The sequence below is a fragment of the Plectropomus leopardus genome, chromosome 1, assembly GCF_008729295.1.
Source record: "Plectropomus leopardus isolate mb chromosome 1, YSFRI_Pleo_2.0, whole genome shotgun sequence".
NCBI classification, from domain to species: domain Eukaryota; kingdom Metazoa; phylum Chordata; class Actinopteri; order Perciformes; family Serranidae; genus Plectropomus; species Plectropomus leopardus.
Window position 1 is genome coordinate 31,952,424 of NC_056463.1, and position 22,424 is coordinate 31,974,847.

At 39.1% G+C, this 22,424-nt stretch overlaps 1 protein-coding gene across 1 annotated transcript in view; it reads right to left on the reverse strand.

The window, feature by feature from the left end:
- The window catches only part of LOC121944784 (leucine-rich repeat-containing protein 49), a 39,524-nt gene extending 19,292 nt beyond the window's left edge, over positions 1-20,232 (reverse strand). The window contains exons 1-10 of the mRNA XM_042488684.1: positions 20,146-20,232; positions 19,866-19,931; positions 19,724-19,793; positions 19,173-19,406; positions 18,893-18,995; positions 18,138-18,341; positions 17,144-17,210; positions 11,224-11,367; positions 4,561-4,622; positions 2,107-2,254 (exon numbers count right to left, since the gene is read on the reverse strand). Of these exons, the coding sequence (XP_042344618.1) occupies positions 2,107-2,254; positions 4,561-4,622; positions 11,224-11,367; positions 17,144-17,210; positions 18,138-18,341; positions 18,893-18,995; positions 19,173-19,406; positions 19,724-19,793; positions 19,866-19,931; positions 20,146-20,232 (1,185 nt within the window). The remainder of the gene's footprint in view (positions 1-2,106; positions 2,255-4,560; positions 4,623-11,223; positions 11,368-17,143; positions 17,211-18,137; positions 18,342-18,892; positions 18,996-19,172; positions 19,407-19,723; positions 19,794-19,865; positions 19,932-20,145) is intronic.
- Between the last annotated feature and the right edge of the window lie 2,192 nt (positions 20,233-22,424).

The window sequence follows — 22,424 nt, forward strand, 5'->3', positions numbered from 1 at the left end:
ATAATGACGGCAAGCCAAACGACATTGCATTTAGTCAAGGACAGACTCGGTGTACTGTATGTGTGTTCCCTGATCTTCCTTTATACAGCTTTTGAAATAATCCAAACAGTTCTGGCCCATATTTGTCCCCAGGATACAGAGGAACAGTATTTATTAATGTAGCCCAAAGGTGAAAAATAGTTCTGTATCTCCTCATTTGTCGTAATAACTCTTATTTCATTCATAAATAATAGCCAATCTGCCAGCAGTCAGGCATAGATTTTATCTCAGATAATCTGATCTGACTTCAACTGCTGACAGCATAGTGCACTGGGGGCAAGTTTTTCCAAATCGGTTAGAGGGAAAAATCTAGATCTTCAGTGGCTACGACAAAGTTTGCCCGCAGCGATATGATGACACAGTTTGAAAAGATAGAAACTCCAGTCCTACGCTCACGATGTTGATGTCAAATCAAAATTTTGCGTCTCCCAAAACTAAAATGTCTAGAAGTGAAGCACCATCCCTGTTTCCAGGATTGACAGTCGTTTTTTAAAGGGGTTTAATCGGCCCTGGAGATCATGAAACTTGCTAAACCTGTTAAGGGCCACATGAACGTTAAAATTCAAGTAAAAACATGAAAATTGTTGAAATAGGAGTTATGAGGTTTTTTATATGTATCAGCAATATGTTCTGAGGGCAAGGTGTGTGGTACGTACAGATTCCTTTTTATAGTACAAGCTCAGACCTGGGTCCTCCTTGCATGACAGCCTCTAAAAGCATGCTGATATTTCACTGTAGCACTTTGCTGGCATGCTATATAAATACAATTACTTCATGTGTATGCTTGAGAACAATCACTGTTTGGTTAAACTGGATGTACATTATGTGTACAGTAAATGCTTAGCTTATGGTCATAGTTCAGCCACTGATGCATTTTTTCCTGTAATACGCAAGTATCAACATGATAAATGCTGTGCAAATGTCAGAAAACAAAGACTTAAAGGTACAGCATCGTCAAGATGTACAGGAGCTTGGAGATGCCCCACAGACAGTGAACAGGAAACTGCCTATGAGGGTTCATCGTAAGTTTGTTTTGAACTATAAAATCATAATAAAGTTTATGTCAAGACAGGTCACGCTCAGGAATGCACATGTACAGTTCAGTCAGGAACACGTGCTCAGACAGTGATGTAAAGGTTTGGGCCATTAGCTAAACATGACTGGTGAAATTTGATGTGCAACCTAGGCTTTCGTAAACAAACACAATACAGCACAACCAAGAGTTTACAGTCAAAAACGTGTTTTGTGAGGACATAGTGAGCATGGACTTTGACAACCAGAATCTCATCAGTTCACCCTGGAGTCCAAGTGAACAACAGGGCCAAATCTTAAGAAATTCCCTCAAGGTGTTCTTGGAATACTGTGTTCACAAAAATGAGAAAGAGGAAGTCACAGTGACTGTGACCTTTGACCTATGATGACTAAGATCTGATCATTGTTGAGTCCAAGTGGATGTTTGTGCCAAATTTGAAGAAATTCACTAAATGTGTTCTGGAGATATTGCTTTTCATGAGAAAGTGACAGACGAGGTCACAGTGACCTTGACCTTTGACCTATGACCGCCAAAATGTAATCCCTTCATTGTTGAGTCCAAGTGGACATTGTACAAGAGTTGAAGAAATTCCCTATATTTCCCAATTCCCTATACCTTGAGATATAACATTCACAAGAATGGGATGAACGGACAACCCAAAAACATAATGCCTCCAGCCAGGGCTATAGGAGACATTGATTATTATATCATATATGGGCATATATGTTAGTATTTCATAATCTTTTATGTTTGTAATTATTCAAGTGTTTTGCTGTTTTACATTTGTGTACATGTAAATTTTGCTGCTATTTATTGCTGTTAATGTGCCGGTTAAAATTTTAAGGACTATTTATGTGCTATTCACTTGAATTTGTGCAGAACTTTGGTCCATTCTGGTTGGTTTTTTAATGCGCTATATAAATAAACTTGATTCGATTTGATAAAAACAGACACAGCTATAAGTAGCAGCGTTTGGCCAGTGGACAGTTTTTCTCTGCTAAACATACAATCACAGTTTAACAGTTCAGCCTTACTGTGATGCGCTTCATGTCCAGCTGTCTCAGATGAAGCACACAGCGCAGGACGGCCTGCTTGTACCATGTCTCCAGGGCTACAGGATTCCCATCCAGGGTGAGCTCAGAAAGGGAGCGTGACTCTCCAAGGCAGGCTAGCCGATCAAAACTAGACACAAACAAACAAAAACACACAAATGTTTAAAACACAAAAACAAGATACTGTACACTGAATACTTTATTATGATACAGAGGCAAAATGACCTAAGTTATGGGAAATCTTAGTCATCCGTCTTTCAAGTCAAAAAAAATCCCCCATCTATGTTTTGACTCTTGAACCTTTCATCCAGACTTGTATTGACAGAATGAAGCCAGGCTAAAACAAGACATGAAAAACTAGTAATTTAGCAGGCACACTCACAGCCTGACATGACTCAGGGGGCAACAGAGGGAGAAATATCCGCTCCACTGTTGATATCGCCCTGTGGCAAACAACCACAGTCATGCTAAGTAAGGCAGTGCAGATTCTATCGCTGCTAATTTGTGATAATAACCTTGATGAATCATTTGCCTGGAACTACTTAGGAACCTGCTACACTGCTCTGAGTCTGATCTTAGCTGGAGGTCTCTTTGGATGCAAAAGAAAGTCAGACAAGAAACCTCTGATCAACAATTAACCCTTCAAAATCTGAGTAAATTCACTTGATTTCTTTCAAAAATATGGAAGGAGGGCGACAGGTAACTTAACAAGTGATGGCCCAAAAATTAGCAACAAATTAGCAAAAAGTCACAAGAAAATTACCTGAAAATGAGCACGAAAATGAAATGGCATTTCTTGCCAAGTAGTTCATTATTTTTTTCCCTCTGTTTTTAAAAGAAGTTAGTTTCAGCCTAATACATGCAGAAACCAATAAACTATGGCATTTTTAATTGTTTTAATGGCCATACATGTGCAATATTCTGTGACATTACATAAAATAACTTAAATAACAGTTACAGTAGTCATAATGAGGAGGGCGTTTTTGACAGTGATATGAGGCCCTTTGAGAGCCCTCATGCATTTTGTATAATGTGTGCTTTCATTATCACAGTGACCAGTGCCCTCTTGGGTATTATTACTATGATAAACCTGCTCAATAACAGTTGCAGTAATGAACAGTCCACATACACCTGTACCTGGATGCTATCAAAGGTCCAATAAGAAGTGAATTTCTAAAATCTGTGTTTGCTGCATTTGCAGAGTGGGGTGTGGTTAAAAGATGTCCGTCCAGCACTACAATCCCTGCACCCATTTCTTTACGTCCTTTATCATTAATTATGCTTTACTTTGGATTCACGAGGTGTCTAGTTTAAATAAGGCAGATAAAGTCAAAAAATTTACAATTAGGATTAATGAAATAGTTTGTTTTGCTCCAACATCCTCTACTGGGCAAACTGACTGCACCAAGCAGACAAGTGTGTCCTGTGCTTCTACCTAGCAACAGAGCAAAACTGCTCTCCTATCAGCATTGAACAGTTTCAAAACACCAGGTTTCTACAGTGCCATTGTGAGCATTAATTCAAACGTGTAGTTTGACTGAAAATGCCATTACCGATTCATCATAGTAGTGATAATAAGAATGTGAAGGACAAAAATGTGTTAAAAATGGTACATATTATCAAAATTAGTTGAATAATCATGCTGTATTTAGAATACAGTGTCACGCTATGGAGGACTCCAAGTTTAAGAACACAAATTGATTATTTGTTTTCAATTTTTTTGTCATGATTCTCTCTGCAACACTGTGCTGGATACAGAATCATACAGACACTAGATCAGCAGGGCTGGCTTGAGATGTCAGGTCAGATCTATCACAGCACAAGGTGACTGTGGTCAAGCAGGCTAATGAACACTGTCCCACCCTGAATCCCACATGCAGGCCCATCCTTACAGCAGCCTTATTCAGTGGGAGGACTCTGCTGCTTTAACAAGTTAACTCTGTGACGGCTTTACTGCTGAGCCCAGCAGAGAGGGAGACGCAAACAAAAGAAAAACACATTTTTGAAAAAGTGTGTAAAGCAGGCTGACGTGTGCACTGAGCAACAAAAGGCACCTCTCATTCATCCTGTACATTCACACCTAGCAATGCTGCTCTTGAATGCACTCAACCTTCAAATCTGTCATTTATTTTCCATGGAAATGAGCTACTTGCTTCTCTGCTGTGTGAATAACTTTAAAGTATTGGCACACCCCTTTCTTGGATAACAACAAGCTAATTATGAACAAAAAAGAACATCCAGGTTGTCGTTTTCTAGGTTACAGACAGTGCACACCACAGCAAACCTGTGTATGTGTGTGTGTGTTTGTGTGTATTCTGTCTGCAGCTCGTTGGCCAGGCCCTGCCAAGAGCAAAGGGAGTGGACGTGGAACTGTCCGGCCACCATCTCTGTCCCTGCCCTGTGGGGAGGAGGGAGTTAAGCGATACGAGCTCTTACCTGGTGATGTGGTTGCAGCTGAGAAAGAGGCGCTGCAAGCAGGGAAGGCGGTCCACCTCGGTCTAGAAAGAGAAAGAGGGAGAGGGAAGAGAGAGAGATGGAGGGATGTGAAGAGGAGAAGGTGCTCGGGAAGAGGGCACTGCATCGTCACTGTCGTCAGAGCTCTGTATCCCTCTCCATTCCCTCAGTCACCTTGCAGCTCTCAGCTCCAGCGTACAGCATCCCCATCCACCCCTGCGCATGCACACACACACACGCTGCCTTGTCTGCACATGGAGAGGAGGGGCAGGAGAGACGGAGAGAGAGTGAGCATGAGGAGAAAAGGGGGAGGGGAGAGAGAGTGGAGTGTGCGCTAATGCAGAGATCCCCTGCTGCAGGAGGCAAAACTCGAAATGCCACTAGGACACATATACATCTACTCACACACACTGAGCTACTGTATCTCATCACGCGAAGACAATAGCTTTCTGTAAATTCAATAAAAGCTGTCTGGGATGGGGGTTGTGTCTGCATTGAGCAGGCTCAGCTTCTAAATCAGAATTCAGTGAGGGGGTGGGGTAAGGAGCAGCAGCTGGCCAGATGGCAAGATGAAGAGATACACAGGGATGTAGGCAATGTCACAACCACGACTTCAGCTAATCAGATGGTGTGGGTGTGGGTGTGTGTGGATGGTCAGTGTTGCACATGCTGGAAGCAAAGAGGACACTCCCAGCAGCAGTGTGAATGAGCTGCGTCAGCATCCGCCCATATTGCAGCCACCGCCTTACAGCCTCCTCCAGAACTGTTGCCAGTTCATTCAAATGAGAGAGCAGCTTAGCATCTAGGCTATGCTAACTCCTCTGCAGAGAACAACACTGCAGCACTGAGTCTCATCATTTAGAAAATTCCTACCACCCACGTCCACACAATCGCATAAATATAGTACACAGTTACTCATCCTTGTTTCATCCATTCCAGCAGCCAAAATGCTCAGTAGAGTACAGTTAGCATCAGAAGCAATGCTATAGAGAGAGCCTGTTTGTAAGAGTTTTTGTGTGAGGTTGTTGTGATACATTGCTATTCTATGGAATTAATATAATAAGTGGATCTTTAATGAATTTTGTAAACAACATATTGAGTATGTCATCTTTTTATATCTGAGTCAACAAGCTAGTATACAATGAGAATGAGCATATAGTTCCAACACATTTCTGCTTTCTCATAATATTTAACCCATTTCCATGACTTTATGTGAGTAATTTAAAATGGGAGGACCTATATAGTGATGCAGCCATACATTATTAAACGTACACTTTCCAGGTATTTGCATATAAGCAAACTGGTAGCAGTTGCTAACTTTACTTGCTTGTGACTGGCACATACAGCAACATTACAAAACACCAAGGCCACACCCCTTTTGGGGAATCCTGTAGATGTCAATGCAGATTGTTGTGTAATGGGATTAGAACTTGAACCCATCTGTATGCATTCATTTCCTGTTAAACAAACTATTTTTTTGTCTAATAATCATTTTGTGACTCTGTCTGAACTTGAGCATTCAAGATAATGTCATAAATTAAGGTTGATTGCTGTCATGTCCCTTCAGACTTTCCTCATCCAAGTAGATCAAAGACCCAACACAAAGCCCCCAGGACTAGTGTCAGGCTTTAAATCCAATATTAAATAGTGACTAAAAGTGGAACTACACCATCTAGGTGCATCATATGATGCCATGGGGCCCAGAGAGACTTCTTCCCATTGACTAACATTAGTAAAGACGCGTCTGTAAATCAGTGGATAAACTGTTTTGAGTGTCAAAACCCCCACGAAATGACTCATTTCACTATAAGGATTTAAACCATTTGGCGTGAAAAACATTTAGAAAGTCTAAAAAAGCCGCAAGATTAAATAATTTGATTCCCATTCAAGTTAGCGAAGCAGGACTTGGTTGTTTGGCTGGCAGAGGTTAGCCACTGGGGCACACTCAGCCACACTCAGGTTGCGTAAGCCTATAGTGCGCACACTCTATGGGCCCTATAATGAGAGGATCCAGGTACTATCATACCATGGAAACAGAGCGTTTTTGGTTTTTCATAGGCATAAACAGGACCCTGCCTCCACTGCTGTATCTGGGTCTCTTAATACAACTGTGCCCAACATACTGGCCCGATATTGCTCATCTGGAATGTGTATGTATAGATGTCTGGATAACGATACCTGGTGATTCAATCAAATATGCATATTTGATTGAATTGAAAAGACTTACTTGAAAATTGGAATGAAAAGAAGCTAAGAAAAGTTCTATTTGCACATAACTGGAAAAGCTGAAAGAGTTACCATATGCTGTAAGAAATGAGTTGTTTTTCCAGCATTGAAAAACTAGCAATTTAGTAGGTATATGGTGTGGGTGTGAGTGACAAAGCAACCCAGACAGTTTTCTCCTCTCTAAATGTATAGGTTTAAGGCAAGTGAATATCTGTCAGGTGGCTTTAAACAAAACAAAAATGGGATGATTGTATTGTTCTGTGTTAATATTAAATTTGCTTTATGCAAATATACTAGCCACCTAATAATCCAGGCTTTTTGCTTCCTAGTGATAAAACAAATCACTTTGGCATTCATTTTTGATGCATAGAGAGACAAATTATGATTTTTATGGCAAAAGCATATTCAACATATTAAATTACTACATTACTTGCATAGGAACTAAGAATGTGTAGGGATTGTTGTAATGTTAGATTGTGTCAAATTGCTTTACTGTGCACTTCAGCAGTACAGGGGCGTCTTCTATTTCCGTCTTTAAAGAAACTGCAAGTCATGCTATCCAGTGCTAGCTTAATCTGACCCTCCACCAATATTCCCCGAGTCTCTGTCTGTGCCAGTCCCTGTATGGATGCTGGTGAAGCAGCAGCCACTGCACACTGTCTGAGACTAAATATAGCACCCCTGTCTCAGACAGAATGATGTCATAACTGAGCTGATGTGCTGCACAACAATCGCCAACCAATGTGGTCTCTTTTTCAAAAAACCCAATTGATCAGAGCCAATCAGCTGACAGGATGTGAAGTGAGGTTGGGTACAGCTGTGTTGCTGTGTGTGTGTGTGCGCCTGCAGGTGTGTATTTATGTGGCCGTGTCTTCACCTCTGCTCCACCCTCCTCTCACTGACAGTTTGCGTGTCTTCATTTTTCACACTCGTACTGAGCTCTGGCAGAGGCATTTCTCCACAAACACAAAACTATCTCTCATCGCCGCTATCTCTGTAGCATGCAAAAACACAACACAAAAAAGCATGAAAGCTGCTCAGATAAACACGACGGTAAGTGAAGATGCCAAGAGGGTTTCAAAGATTACAAAGCTTTTGGGTTTTGTGGCTGCTTTTTGAAAAGCACAAACTTTAGATGTGAGCTTAGCCGGCACACATCTGGCCTCAGGTAGGTCACTAGAATTGCAGATGCACAGTCTACTGTTAAGTGCTCATTGCTGTGTTGTTTTGCCATTGGTTTTCTTTCATGAATCATTATTTTATTAAATAGTTTAAGAATATATATATATATATATATATATACATATAAAGTGTATATTTATTATTATAGTTTTCTATGCTCTTTTCCCTTGAACTCCATAATTTGAGGATTTGAGCATAAAAAAATCCTCATTATTACTGTTGTGTTGTCCCTGTCTTTGATAATTCAGTTTCAGTTTTACTATTATTATTTTCCACAGTGCTCTGCTGCAGCATGTTGATTTATTAGATCCCCTTAGTTGCAAACTTTAAAAGTATAACAGGAAGAACAGACCTATGTAATGTTTGCAGAGGAGACATTATGTATTAAGGAGATGATGTGATGAATTTAGACCTCATTTCCTACATGTACACACACAGATTAGATGTGATTAATCTGCAGCAGAGCAACATCAAAAAGCATTGGACATTTCTTTTTTTACATTTTCAATAGAAATGATGCTTGACTCACTACTGGCCCCACAAGAAGACAAGCCTTTGGGAAATAAAAACTCCTTCTAATCCATTAAGCCAGTCTGCATCTGGGTGATGCTTCTTTGCTTTATCTGTTCTATCAATGCTTGTGCTGACTACCCAGCTCTTCCAAGTAAATCACGGTTCATGCTGCCAAAAAAGTCAAATGCATCACTTACTGACTGCTACGGGATTTCTCAATGGAGAGACCCACCTGAGATCAAGTGTGAACAAAAGAACGTTAAATTGTTGAACGCTAAACCACCGTTATGTAATCAGTTATTGCGTTGTGAGTAAATGAATGTAGAAAACTCATTTATATAAAGATGTAGCGAAAATCTCATGGTTATAACTTTGGGAAAAGTGCTGTGCAAACCAATGGCAACACAAGTTACTGCAACAAGGCATGAAATGAAATAGGTTACTAAAAAAATGTGTTCAGATGCATTACAGCATTACATAAATATTGATTGCATCACTGTTTCAAAATGTAAAAATATTCACCTAACTAAGTATTCATGTAACATCATGCCAATTAGATATGTATAGGATGGCTAAGCCTAACATATACTAAATAAAACTTTAAATGTAACACTTCTTTTTGCTTTAATTTTTTCACAGGTTTAAGTTAAAGATCTAAGATTTTTTTTCATGCACTCAATACATATATTTCTCCTATACTTACAAATTTCTACACAAATTTGTTAAAATTCATGTTAGTGAGCACTTTTCCTTTCCAAATAATTCACCTACCAGACAGGTTCGGCATATCAAGATGCTGATTAAACAGCATCATTACTACACAGGTGAGCCTTGGGATAGTCACAATAAAAGGCCTCTCTAAAATATGCTATTTGATCACATAAGATAACGCCACAGAAACCACGAGGTTTCAAGGGAGCTTGCTATTGGCATGCTGACTGTAGGAATGTCCACCAGAGCTGTTGACCTTTAACTGAAATGTCCATTTCACAACCATAAACCATCTTCGGGATTGTTTCCCTGAATTTGGTAGTACATCAAACCAGCCCCACAACCACAGGCCACATCTAGCCACACCAGCTCAGGACCTCCACATCCAGCATCCTGCCCTGCAAGTTCGTCTGAGACCAGCAACTCGGACAGCTGATGTAATAATTGGTTGCACAACCAACAACTCCCTCAAACCTCAACTCCCTCAAGACTCAGAGCATCTGTGGTGTTGTGTTGTGTGATCAAACTGAACATTTTTGAGTTGCCTTTCATAATCACGGCACACCTGTGTAGTAACGATGCTTTTAAATCAGCACCTTGATCTGCCGCACCTGTCAGGTGAACAGATAATCTTGGAAAAGGAGAAGTGCTTACTAACACACATTTCAACAAACTTGTGACTAAAATTTGAGAGAAATATATCTACAGAGTGCATGGCAAAGTCTATGATCTATTAGCAAAACAAAAGTGTTGTGTTAAAATCTTTGTGTGTAAACACATCTTCAACTAACTTACTGTGAGCCTCTCACAGCATGTTTTTCTAGTCCAGTATTCCACTTTTCACCTACCTTGAATAAAGGGAAAACCTGGACACCTGGAGAATGGTTATTTATTTTATGCCTGACACAAGCACTTGGCAGCAAACACCACTAATGACAGAGACTGTAGAATCTGCTGAGGGGCAGCATTTTTTCCTCTCCTGTGCATCAAATAAAACATTACACCCGATAATTAGGACTGGAAGTGGTTCTTGATGAGAACTTGCAGGCAGAGGACAGAGTGAGTGATGGGGAGAGGTTTCATACAACACAATGTTGGATTCCATTCCTATTTTCTACCCCAAAAAGCAGAAAAGGGCTTAGGGGATTTGCATACAAATGAAGGGGCCTGTTTTGGCATGCACTGTTCTGTTTATCAGATTAAAACTATAGAAACCGAGAGGAGTGAATTTCCGTGTTAAGAATATCCAGTTTCTCTTTCAGTGCGCCAGAATGTCGGAGGGAGGTTGTGGGTAATGAGCTGCGTCTCCCTGGGTAACACCATCGAGATACATTTCACCACAGACTTTCTTACAAAGATTCTATTGATGTGATTTCTGTGTTTGTTATTTTGTGACAGGAAAAACTGCTACATGCAATCCCATAACGGAGGAAACGGTAATCATCCAAGGGACAAGGTCCAAAAAAATGACATGTAGATAAAAGATGAGGCAAGCTACTAGTGTGTTTACCTTATGAAGAACATTTTTCAAAGGAACAGTTGTCAGAATGCAAGAACATGTTCTTGTCTGTTGATTAAAATGCAGAGAGAAATACTGCGAATATCTTACTGGTAGCTGAAGGAATTTCACCTGCTCAGGATATGAAATACAACATCCTTAGTTCTTACAAATCATAAGGTAGCCGCACTGTTTACAATCTGGGACTAGGTCTGAATTATTGAGCAAACCCATGATGCACTGGGATGAGGTGCACAGATTAGATGCAGCACAGCTGCCTTAATGCACATAGTCAAAGAGCTAGTTTAATCCTTCTGTGGAAGCCAAATCAAAAGTTCTCAAGTCTGCATGCACCCTGCAACTAGCCTGACAAAGGGCAGCAGAAACTACAGTCATGGTTGAAATTGAGTGTGTGAACAGTTGGTGCCTTTTTCTTTATATAAAGGAGAAGAATAGTGAGCATGCAGTGAATAAAATGCTTTAAGCTGTTGCTAATTGGGAAAGAGGCCCCTCACCACAACAGAGATGCAGTTGTGTCGTAGGTTGAGTTCAGTCAAGCAGTCCAGGCCCTGCAGGTTTTCCACTCTGCATATGCTGTTTCCTGCCAGGTTCAACACTCGCAGCTCGCTCAGGTGAGACATGTTTTCCATCCTGCAGATCTAAATGAAAGCACAGTGAGACAAAGACAATTTTAACATAAAACCATATGAAGTGGCAATTTGGATAATGATATTCTACGTAAAGAGAAACACAGTGGGAGGCAGGGCTAGCAGAGCAGAACACAGTAGTATTGTATTCATTCAGTGCTCACTCTCACATTCAAATCACATATTTAAATTTTGTCAGAGGGTTCGCAGAAAGCCAAAACACAGTGTGTTTCATTTTCTTTACAATGCCTGAGGCTGCACCTTCTGCTAAATGACACTAAAAACAGGGATGGCATTTCCACTCCCCTATTTACCTCAGAGTGAACCACTTCATAGCAACAATCTGTATCACTTGTGAACATCTTGAACTACTAATATGCAGTCAGTCACATTAAGCCATGACTCCCGTTTGACCTCCCAAATCATCATCAATAACAAACATGTAGTTGAGGGTCAGTCAGTAGTGAAATGATGCCTGCTTCTCCCCCCGCCTCTCTCTCTGAGAGAGCATACTTCGAGGTCCACGTCATGATGAAACTTAAAATACTTCAGAAAAATTCCTGACGGTTCTCACAGAGAGATTGATGTGTTTGTTGCCTATAGTGCACACTGTACATGTGAGGATAAAGTTGAAATGGCATTAGGGGTTTCAGGATTAAGAAATAAAAGAAAGTTTTTAAAGTTGGCAAATTTAGAAATATAGATGAACACAAGAACCAAGACGGGTTTTGGGCTTCTGTCTGGAAAAAATATCAACTCTTTTTAGTTTTTTCAAGGTTAAAAAAAGAGAACTATTTTAGAAAGTAGGTTCTGAAAAGTTTTGGGGCTTTGAACTAACTACAACAGCACACCCTGGTTGGTCTAAGAGATCTCACAGGTTCATATGCAGAAAAAATTAGAAGATTTTCAAATCAGTACACAAACCTACAGGGAACCACAGTACATAGAGAGTAATATTTGCTTTCCTTTTGGCCCTAGTCAGCAGAGTTTTAGATTAACTGATTTACTTCTTGTTCTAGGGAGTTTAGACAGAAATTCATTTCAATAGAGATAAACATGTAAAAGAGTTTCTGAATTAACCACAGAGAGAAATTATACATTATAAAAATGTTTATCATGATCAAATGAACAGAATAAAAACCAGGGAGGGTAGGCGGCAACTTTTCCAAGTTTTAAATGCATGCAAAAAAAAGTGTGTTCTTGTTCGCTGGCTCTGATTTTTAACCTTAAACTAAGTTTGTGTGCATGCACAGGTGGCAGCATAGTTAAAAGAAAAAGACAATTAACTAATCGCAACAACTCAACCCCAAACACCACCGTTAAGTGAGATCATCACGCTGCACTTAACACTGAAAAGCCTTTACAACTGTTGTATTGTGGTGTCACAGCTGACATGAATACTTTCAGTCAACACACAGTCATAGCACACTGAAAGGACAATGGCACCTAAAAGGTTAGCGAGGCAGGCCTGTGCCACGTTTTTTGGCTTAGATATCAAGAAGATTCATGAGTGCAAAGCAGTCAGTGGAGGATAAACAGCTGCACGCTCAGTGAACTCTTCCTGAATAAAGTGAGGTGAGAAAAACAAACACCTTCACAAGGTTAACATTATCTCAGGCCCAGACTTGGGCATCCCTAACCTAAGCAAAACAGGCGTCGGTACATATCAGACTTCTGTCAACACACAGACACAGAATCTCTGCACACACTGAAGCAGAGTTTGGATGGCCTCCTTTCTAAAAATTTAACCATTTGAACCTTGGTTCAACATCAGTTTTCTTTTCCTGCATTCAGACGTCTTTCATGAGCATTTAAACCTTTGAACCTGAGAAAAACAGCTTGATTTGTTAAGAGAAGATGGGAGAAAAAAGGCATTGAGCAACTTGGCAAAATATATCCCACAAATTGCAAGAAATAAGTAAATCATGAAAGGAAAATTACCTGAAATTTCGCTTAAAAGAAGGAGGGAAAGTTGACAAAACTATATAGATTATTTTATATTTAAAAGAATGTTACAAAAAAACACATTATTCCATTTTATTTATTTTTAGCTCTTTTTGTGTTTATTTTCTCATTGTTTTTTCTTCTCTTTTTTTATTTTCAGGTAATTTACTTTTTGCCTTTTACTATCTATCCAAATAGACCCATGTTTTTAAGTGGGGGTCTTTAGGGGAAGAAAGTAGGTCAACAGTATATGCCACATAGAAGTAATATACATCATCTGAAAGCTGGAAACCTGAAGATTGATTTCAGCACAGTTTATCAAGTTGTTCTGGTCATAGATATGTAACAAACATTGTGCTTTTGTTCAGCATCATCAAGAATTGACAAAAAATAGCCAAAAGTCCCTCCAAAATACAGCATACAGCCAACTAGACCCTGAGTAATACCACAGAAAAATCATTCTGATATCAAAAGCTTTTGACATTTGGAGATTTCTTTAAAAACTGTATTTTTTGGCAATTGAATGACAAGCACTTTTTATCTAGAAACTGCTGAGAAACCCTCTTATTGTCAATTTACCTGTGAAAGCTACACATCCTCTGAATGCCGAGTTTGTCATAGCCACTTTATGCATTTTTAAGACTGTTTAGGAATCCAAATTGCAGAAATATTCAAATACAATAGGTAAAATTACACATTTATGCGGAAAAACTGCATGGATTTTTCCCCAAAAGACATTGGACTGGCATAAAATGGGTACATTTTATGCCAGTCCATCCATAAAAGAGAGACTAATGGGTACCCGGAGAACCTATTTTCTTGAGGAGAGAGGTCAAGGGACCCCTGACAAATTGCCATGCAATTTTCCCTCACCAAATCTGTGCCTAAATTTGGATCATCATTTAGCTTTTTTCCTGATAAGCTCACATGACATGGTTGGTACCGCAGGATTAGGTCTTCTAGTTTTATATGAAAACATATCGTCACTCTAGCTTTAAAACTCAGCCAGTCCTAAAGACAGGAATGTTGTCCTGGAATGTCAGTTGGGATTGCCAGCAGCCTCATAGGTCTCTAGTGTTAAGACACCAGGAACTAGGTATTTTTCAGTGGTGCAGGTCAGACATCCAGAATGTTGAGATGGTTCTGACACTTTAAATGTCTGTCTGATACTCGAGTCAGATTTTATGTTATTGAACACTTGAGATATGGAAAGACATTGATGTGAGAGCGTAGACGATTTCTGAAGTACCAATAATATTTATTAAACATTAGTAGAAAACTCTTGAAAATGTGAATAAAATAATGTTGCTTCACAAACAGGGCAGAGGCCTGTTATTGCCGGGAGAGTTGAAAGCAATGGGACATGCCAAAAAGGGGTAGCAGGGGTAGTAACATCAACTCTTGGCTTGTTCCTTGTAAACAATACAGGAACAAGTATTGTGGGCTGTCTGCTGAAATCAGGTCAGCTGATTCAGTGCTCTCCTTTAAGTCTCTTCTCAAAACATTTTTTTTTTTTGGAGAGCTTTTCCTGATTTTTAAAAAAATGTAATTCGATATTTCTCTGATGTGTCTTGTGTCTACCTTCCTTTTCTACATGGTGGAAAGGAAAGTAGCTGGTTTGACCCCTTGGAAATGTAGATTGTAAACTGGTTTGTTGTATATGTTCTGTTTTGTTTTGTTGTAAAGCACTTTGCAACATGGATTTTGGAAAAAGTGTATTGCATAAAATGGCCATTAATGTCAAAGACGAGGACGCAAACACAGACAACCTTGAGTGACTGGTTTTCATTAATGACAGAAGAGCCTAGAGCATCCTAGTGGGGAGTTCCTGTTCCAGCTTCATTAACCCAAAGTGCTATGCTGACCACACATGACAGACAGTCAAACTAAATCAAAATCATAATCATGATTTACGGGAGGGATATAACTTTTACCATGCACATGAGTTTAACAAACCCCTCTAACTCTGTGATATTTTCTCTCTATTTTACAGACCCTGTAGGGCATTCTCCACTGTTTCTGTTAAGTCAAACTGCTCAAGTGGAAAACATCACCGCCTAACCAAAGACTGGTTATCCAACATTGTCGGGTCGCATCGTAACCCCAACACTTGGTCACTGAGGCCAAGTGTGGGTTGGATGCACTCCCAGAAAGAATATCTCCTTCTGAATACTTCCAGCAAACTGGAAATTTAATGAAATTCTGTCACAGGAATAAAGTGTAAAAAAAGGTGGGGAATGATGTGAGCCTCCCTGCTAGATGATGGGAGGAAGAGAAGATGACAGTGATGTACTGCTTGTGGTTAAAGCATGCACAGAAATAGGAAAGACATGCAGCTGGGGCTCTATGACCTTTAGTGACTACAAAACAACAACCTGACTGGGTAGAATAAACATAGTTTTAAAAGTTATATTAACTCATGAATCCGTTAACTCCCTCGCTGAGTCACTTCATCATCTCGTATTACCATGGTTCGGAAATTCACATTACATTTGGGTGGTCAGGTCTCCGGTGAGTTTGGAAAACATCGAATAAAAGGTGATTTAATTTGAATGCACAAAACAGGAGGTTTTGAAGTCAGTGAGTGAAAAGCGACCTGTCCTTGTCAGAATAATGGATTTATCATCTGCTCCTCAATAAGCGCACGCCAACAAATGGCTACCTCTGAATGTAATGTTCTCTCATCACCAACAAGGAAAGTACAAAAAATTCTATTTACTATGTCACTCATTCAATTATCCCATTATCAGAACTGTTTAAATTAACTGCAGAGATGCAGTCAGGAAGCACAACAAGTGGAAAAAGCCTAAAGCAACAAACCATCCTCCATCAGGAAGAATAATACAACACAATAGCAGTCATTGAATAATAATTGGGACGCCTGCGTATGCAAAGAGCAGCCAACATCAGAGAGGGAGTCTCACCAGGTCCCTGGAGTAGCTCTCTGAGGAGGGGTGTAGGCGGCATGCTGGCAAAACACTAATTTGACCAAGGAAAGCCTTTCTATTCTATCCTCCTTTCCAAGAGCTGCTGTAATCCTCATCTAACATCTGCGTTACTATCATTATTTTATTTCCCAGGCTTTTAATATCAGTCAGCCAGGTTCTATTGTGGAGGCTGGACAAATGGCCACCAATAATAGCATTCAACTCAAATTAATTGAAAAAACGACAAAATCTGCTTCAGCTCATAACCATTCCCAATGCCGAAAACATGGAAAAAGTTGTGTCTGTTGAATAAATTATGCTAGAGTAACTGAGGAAATGGATGTGGGAGTAGATCCTTGACAAGAGCACGTAGGTTCTGATGGTTTCTAGTCCTTTGTTCTCTAACAGTGCTGGGAACTGTGCTGGAAACTAAAGTAAATCCTTAAGTTAAGTACCAATAAAACTGAGGTAGATAAAAGGCTGATCATAGCGGCCATCAGATTTCTCACTTAAAAAAGACATTATAATATCAAATGGGGAAGGAATGCTAGACATGACCTATTTGTTCCTAGCTAAGCTGCACTGTTTTAAAAGACATTAGACAGAAACAAGAGGATAATTTGGCTATATTCTGCACCCCGAATAGTCATCATTTAACAGGCCTGTGGATGATGAATACATGAATTCTCATGTCTGGGCTCTTGCTGTCATGTCTGTTTGACTGTACCATTTAGAGAGCTGCATCTCACAGAGCAAACCACTAGTTAGCAACAGTGTGGAGGAGGTGGAAGAGACAATCCACTTCAGCTGAACTTCGCAGCTGAAATTCATGATCTCCGGTGACGGTATCTGCAGCTAAATGACCAAGACTAAACATACTCATGCTGTAAGGAGGGAGGATGGTGAAGGGACAGTACCTGATTGTCATGTAAATCCAGGATGTTCAGTTTGGACAGGCCCTCCAGGCAGCATATTTTACGGATTCTAAAAAGTGACATAAAATGGAAATTATGACATATGATGTACTTAAAATACAAATCGTCATAATGTATGTGAACAATCTATGACAAAGTTTTGCCCATTATTAAATGTGTCAGGTACAGACAACTATATGTATTGTAGGGAATCATAGGAAAATTGTAATGTGTATGTGTGAGTGTGTGTGGGAGGGCAGTCTATTGAACAGGCACCAAAAAGAGGACAGCCAGCTGGCCACAAAGCATATTTAGGGGTTATATTCCCAGAGGAAACCGAACATACAAAGTGTACTGCGACTTAATGTTCAGGACTGACCATATGGATTTAAATTAAACTATAACTGAAACTAATGGTTGCACTCTCTTGACTAATGGTAACCTAAATCAGTATTCTTCAACACATATGGCCCTGTAAGCAGGTCTAAGAAGATAAATGTCACATTTCACAGAAGGTGAATCAAATGCCAGAGTTCATCTTTGAAATCCTGATGTCATTTTCCGTGATTTACGACTTTAATCGTCTTCCTCTCGACCTTTTGAATAAAATTACTGATACCACAATGAATGGTTTTCGAATCAAACCAGGCACCTGCTGGAAAACACTCATCTCTGAAGCTTATGACATAGTAGCAGGTAGTATATAAATTGAAAAACCTTACAGGCAAACAGCAGGATGTATTTTATAACCTTCAAGCAACAATTACTCATTTCACATTAAACCACAGATCTCAACATGTAAGTTTAAAGAACAATACGTCATTCAACGTCTTTACACCACAATCAACTCTGCAACTTTTGTGTTACTATCACAAATATGAACTGAACAATACTCTCTATGTAAGAAGTGAAATTTCAGAATAATCTGACATATTCTTTGCTTGTGATCGGTGGATCGTAAGCAAAGAATATCCACAACTCCAGAACCACAACTAACCTGTTCTTCCCCAACATAAGGATCCTGAGAGAGTGAAGAGATTCAATGCCAGTCATATCACAGATGTGATTGTCATACAGGTTGAGGAAAACAAGCTGCTGCAGATGTGACAGATGCTGGATCATTGTGATTAAATTGTGCTGGAGGTTCAAAAGCTGTAGTTCATCCATAATGCCCAGCTGAGGGCATTCCTCAAGACAGCGCCTGGAAAATTGAAAGAGCATTTTGCACAATTAAGGTTTGACATAGGTGACAACAGTTCAGGCCTTAACTTCAGAACATAACAGCTGTATTTTACCATTATTTGACCATTTTTTCCCATGCAATTAAGTGATGCAAATTAATGATTTAATATTTCACTATACGTATTGCCTTATTTCTGCTCTGTCTCTAGTGACACATTTCCTCATCAGCAAACACAAGGGGCAGGTATTTTAAGGGACTTTGCTGCACCCTAGTGGAAATCTAGATCACTCGTCATTTTGGGTGAAAGTCTTATTATTTCTGCTACAAATACTGTGACCGAATTGAGTGAATAAAACCAACAAAAACTTAATGGCACAGGAATGACACAAGAATATGATTAACATGCATGTACAGATACATAGAACTGCCGTGGCACATGACATGTCAATCATATGTCCAGTTTACACTGACATTTAAAAGAACTTGTAATGTACGACACAGACACAATTCTTATCCTTCAAAATTAAAAAGAAAAGAAAAGGAAGAAAAAAAAGAGAGACCACAGATACCTTTCCAAGTCAATTCGCTGAAAGTTGGATGTAAAATCGTCACAGGGCAATCGAGTGATGGGAAAAGCAGCGGCTGGATGGTTTTTATATCCTCCATAGCCACCTGACATGGACATTACACAGTGAGTTCAGGATACACAAAATATACATATCAAAGTACATTTCATAAAAATTAATAATATATACTTGAAGGGCACAAAATCTATATCTAAAAATAAGCTATAAAACCATTTTTTTTCCAATTCGATAATATCTACCAAGTGATATTTGCCATATTTACCTGCTGGCTTAGCAAGGTTTAAGGCATTGCGGTAGTAAGTGGCCCCTTCATTGTGGGTTGGTCTCCTAGATTCTTCTCTTGTGTCTTGTGTAGCATGAGAAACTGCATCAAAACCACTTTGAGCACCACACACTTGAGGTACTAGGTTATGCACAAGGGAATTTGTATAGTCACTGGCAAATGATGGCACTGGAGGTGTCTGGACAAGTCTTCTGCAAGTGTGCAACCTGTTCTCTAAAGATGGCATGGTACAGTGAAACAAATGGTGTTAACAGTTCTTTTTTATTTATTTATTTTTCACATATCTTAGCCAGTCGTGTAGTGCTAGTAGATGAGGTGGGTGTAGCACTAGGAAGATGGGTCGGTCAACAGAGAGGAAGTGGGTATACACTCCAATGACTTTTTGGCTGATAGGAGGGTATACTGTTAATAGCCCAAAAAAGAGGTGGGTATACCCCATATACCTGCATAAACCCCCCACTTAAACACTGATTTTAGCTATTCATGAATACTACACAATGCTGAATCACAGTGGACAGGATCAGGCTTACCTGGGTTCGAATGATTCATTGCTTGGATCGTATTCATGTTTTTTTCTTTTACAAGATCTTGAGACTCAGTCTGTAAAAGAGTTATAAATTGTGAAGAACGCATGGAAAACTCAAGGCTATCTAGTCCTTTATCATGACTTACCATCCTCTGGGCTCTCTCAAGTACTGATGATTTGACAGTTGTAAGGTGCAACTTGCAGCTGTTGACCTGCAAAAATATTTAACAATAATAACTGATCAAATGTGTTGCATTACACAATATATAGTTCCCTTTAAAATGAGTATGTAGCTAGTAAGGCTGCTAACTTCAACTAGCTAATCACAACTGATCATTCTCTCCACTGAGCCTGAGGCCTGAACCTTTGTTAGCCTTTATATTATACTGTGAAGCAATGGTAAAAAGTGTTAAAAGTGGTAATTACCATGGGGGTGAGAAACACCCATCTATCGTTGACACTGTTGTGTTTTTGAGCTCGCATCGTTTTGCCCTCAGTTCGCTCCGGCTCCATTTAGCTAATGTTTGTGAAAACATTTAGCTGAAGCTAAAAGTAAACAGTTCAGACCAACCTTGGAGTAAAACAAACAAAAAACAACCCTATTTAAGAGCTGGTTCTACATTCGTGTATATTTAAAAGGAAACGAGCTCAGTTGTTACAGTAATATATTTTCAAAGCTTAGGTTTGCAGTTCAAAAACCGATATTCATCTTTAGCCTACTTTAGGCACAACATACTTCCCCGGAGACAGACACTGCTGCCATGGCAACGACGGCGTTGCTGGGTTACGCCTACTTCCCGTGTCACTGAAAAGCACTCCGTAGGGAAACTAGTCCTGAATCAGTTTCTTAAGATAAAGTTTTTTTGTTTTTTGTTTTGTTATGTTTTTTTTTGTTGTTGTTGTTGTTTTAAATTGTACAATGTACAAAACCTGCACATAAACATGGCAATATTAGCATTCTTTTCATAACTGCAAATTACATGGGAACAATTGTAGTAAACAAGATATGACATCTCATAAGTTAATAATGCTCAAATGAATGTTTTTTCCAGGGAAGGAAAATAAATAAATATGAAAATAGAAAATAAGTCAAAATGAATCATCCAATATTCAAGGGGATACACAGTTTACATCATAATAATTCATGTAATAAACAGAGGGATGTGTAGTTTCATACCAAAAATTAATCATTTTATAAACTATTGCATAACAAAAATAAATCACCATATATACTAGGGAGTATACAATTTTACATCAGTTTTCTGAGTCAGTACAACATTCTTTTAGACTGTCAAACAGTTTTTGTGCTATTTTGTCTTTCATTAACCTTAAGGACTTTAAGTACAACTTAAATTCTTTCAAGAAAGAAACAAAAATGTGGGATGATTTTATAACTCTATTTTTTGTATGAATAATTTAGCTAGACACAGGATCACATTAGTACAGAGTTCATCATTTTTGTTTTTTATTAAAGTACCAAATATAACATTTTCTTTGGAGATAGGTGGGAAAGATGAGATTTTTTGTGTTATGAATGTCAGTTTCTTAAGATAAAGGCAGGCTTACGTATTACCTGTTAGGGACTGTTCATTGTTTTTGATTTTTTTTTAAGAGAGGGGAGTAGGTGGTACATCTCAAGTTAAATGATTTTTTTTTGTATTTATTTTAAATACAGTGCTCTAGGCATGACGTTTTTTTGTGGGTCAACATGGAAGTTAGCGACACCCTGGTTCCCTTGTCAAAAATTCTATGGGATTTTCCATTGAATTTTAGATTATTGCAAAAAACAAAAAGCCCTGCGGCAAACAAATGTTTATGATACTTACACATTCTGTTCAGCAATATAATCTTCACAACTGAACACCTCTTTTAGGATTTTTTGAAGCCTAAATTAAATTATATTACCAGAAGTAAAAAACAAAAACAAAAAAAAAACAAAAACATAAAAACATTAGGCTATAAACGAACTACACAACAGTTGCATGATTTCAACAATGCCACCATAACAAGGCTATTAAGCCATATTCGGCAGGTTGACGTTCTGTGGTGTCAATTAATCACTTGTGAGCAACTGCCTTTTTAAAAGACACATTCAAAGTTCACAAGTTGGATATTTACTGCTGTTTTTAACATAATAGAACAAAACATGAAAGTCTCTTAAGCTAGGGTGAAGCATGGGGGGGTTACACTGTGTAAATAGTCTTTAATAATTTCCACAAAATATGACACACAGGTAGCATCCTGGAGCGCTGGTTGTTTTCTGGTTCTCTCAGCTGCTGTAGTCTGATGCACTATAGGCTACTGACAGAGTGCTTGCATAATACAGCTACAGGGAGGGCAGACAGGGGTCAGTGAGGGCCTAGAGTTCAAATTAACACCAGGGCTCCCTGTCGGGTTAAACTGGCCATGTTTATTAAGACTTAAGTCGTGCTTCCGTTTGACATCACACTGAAGATAATTCTCAGTCAAACAGGTCAAGGGCAAATATCAGCCAATCGTACATGCCTTCCCAGAACTTCAGATTAAATGCAGCAGAAAAGCAAATGGTCTGATGTACACAGTGGCCTCAGTAAACACTAGTAGCCTCTGTTAGGGTCAGTCACATTTACCTTTGAGATGTGGGTGCAGTTTGTTTTTAGGCCTACAGTATATAAGAAAAATGCTTTTTTTATGCATTTTAATCAAACATCTCCTAAGAAAATCAT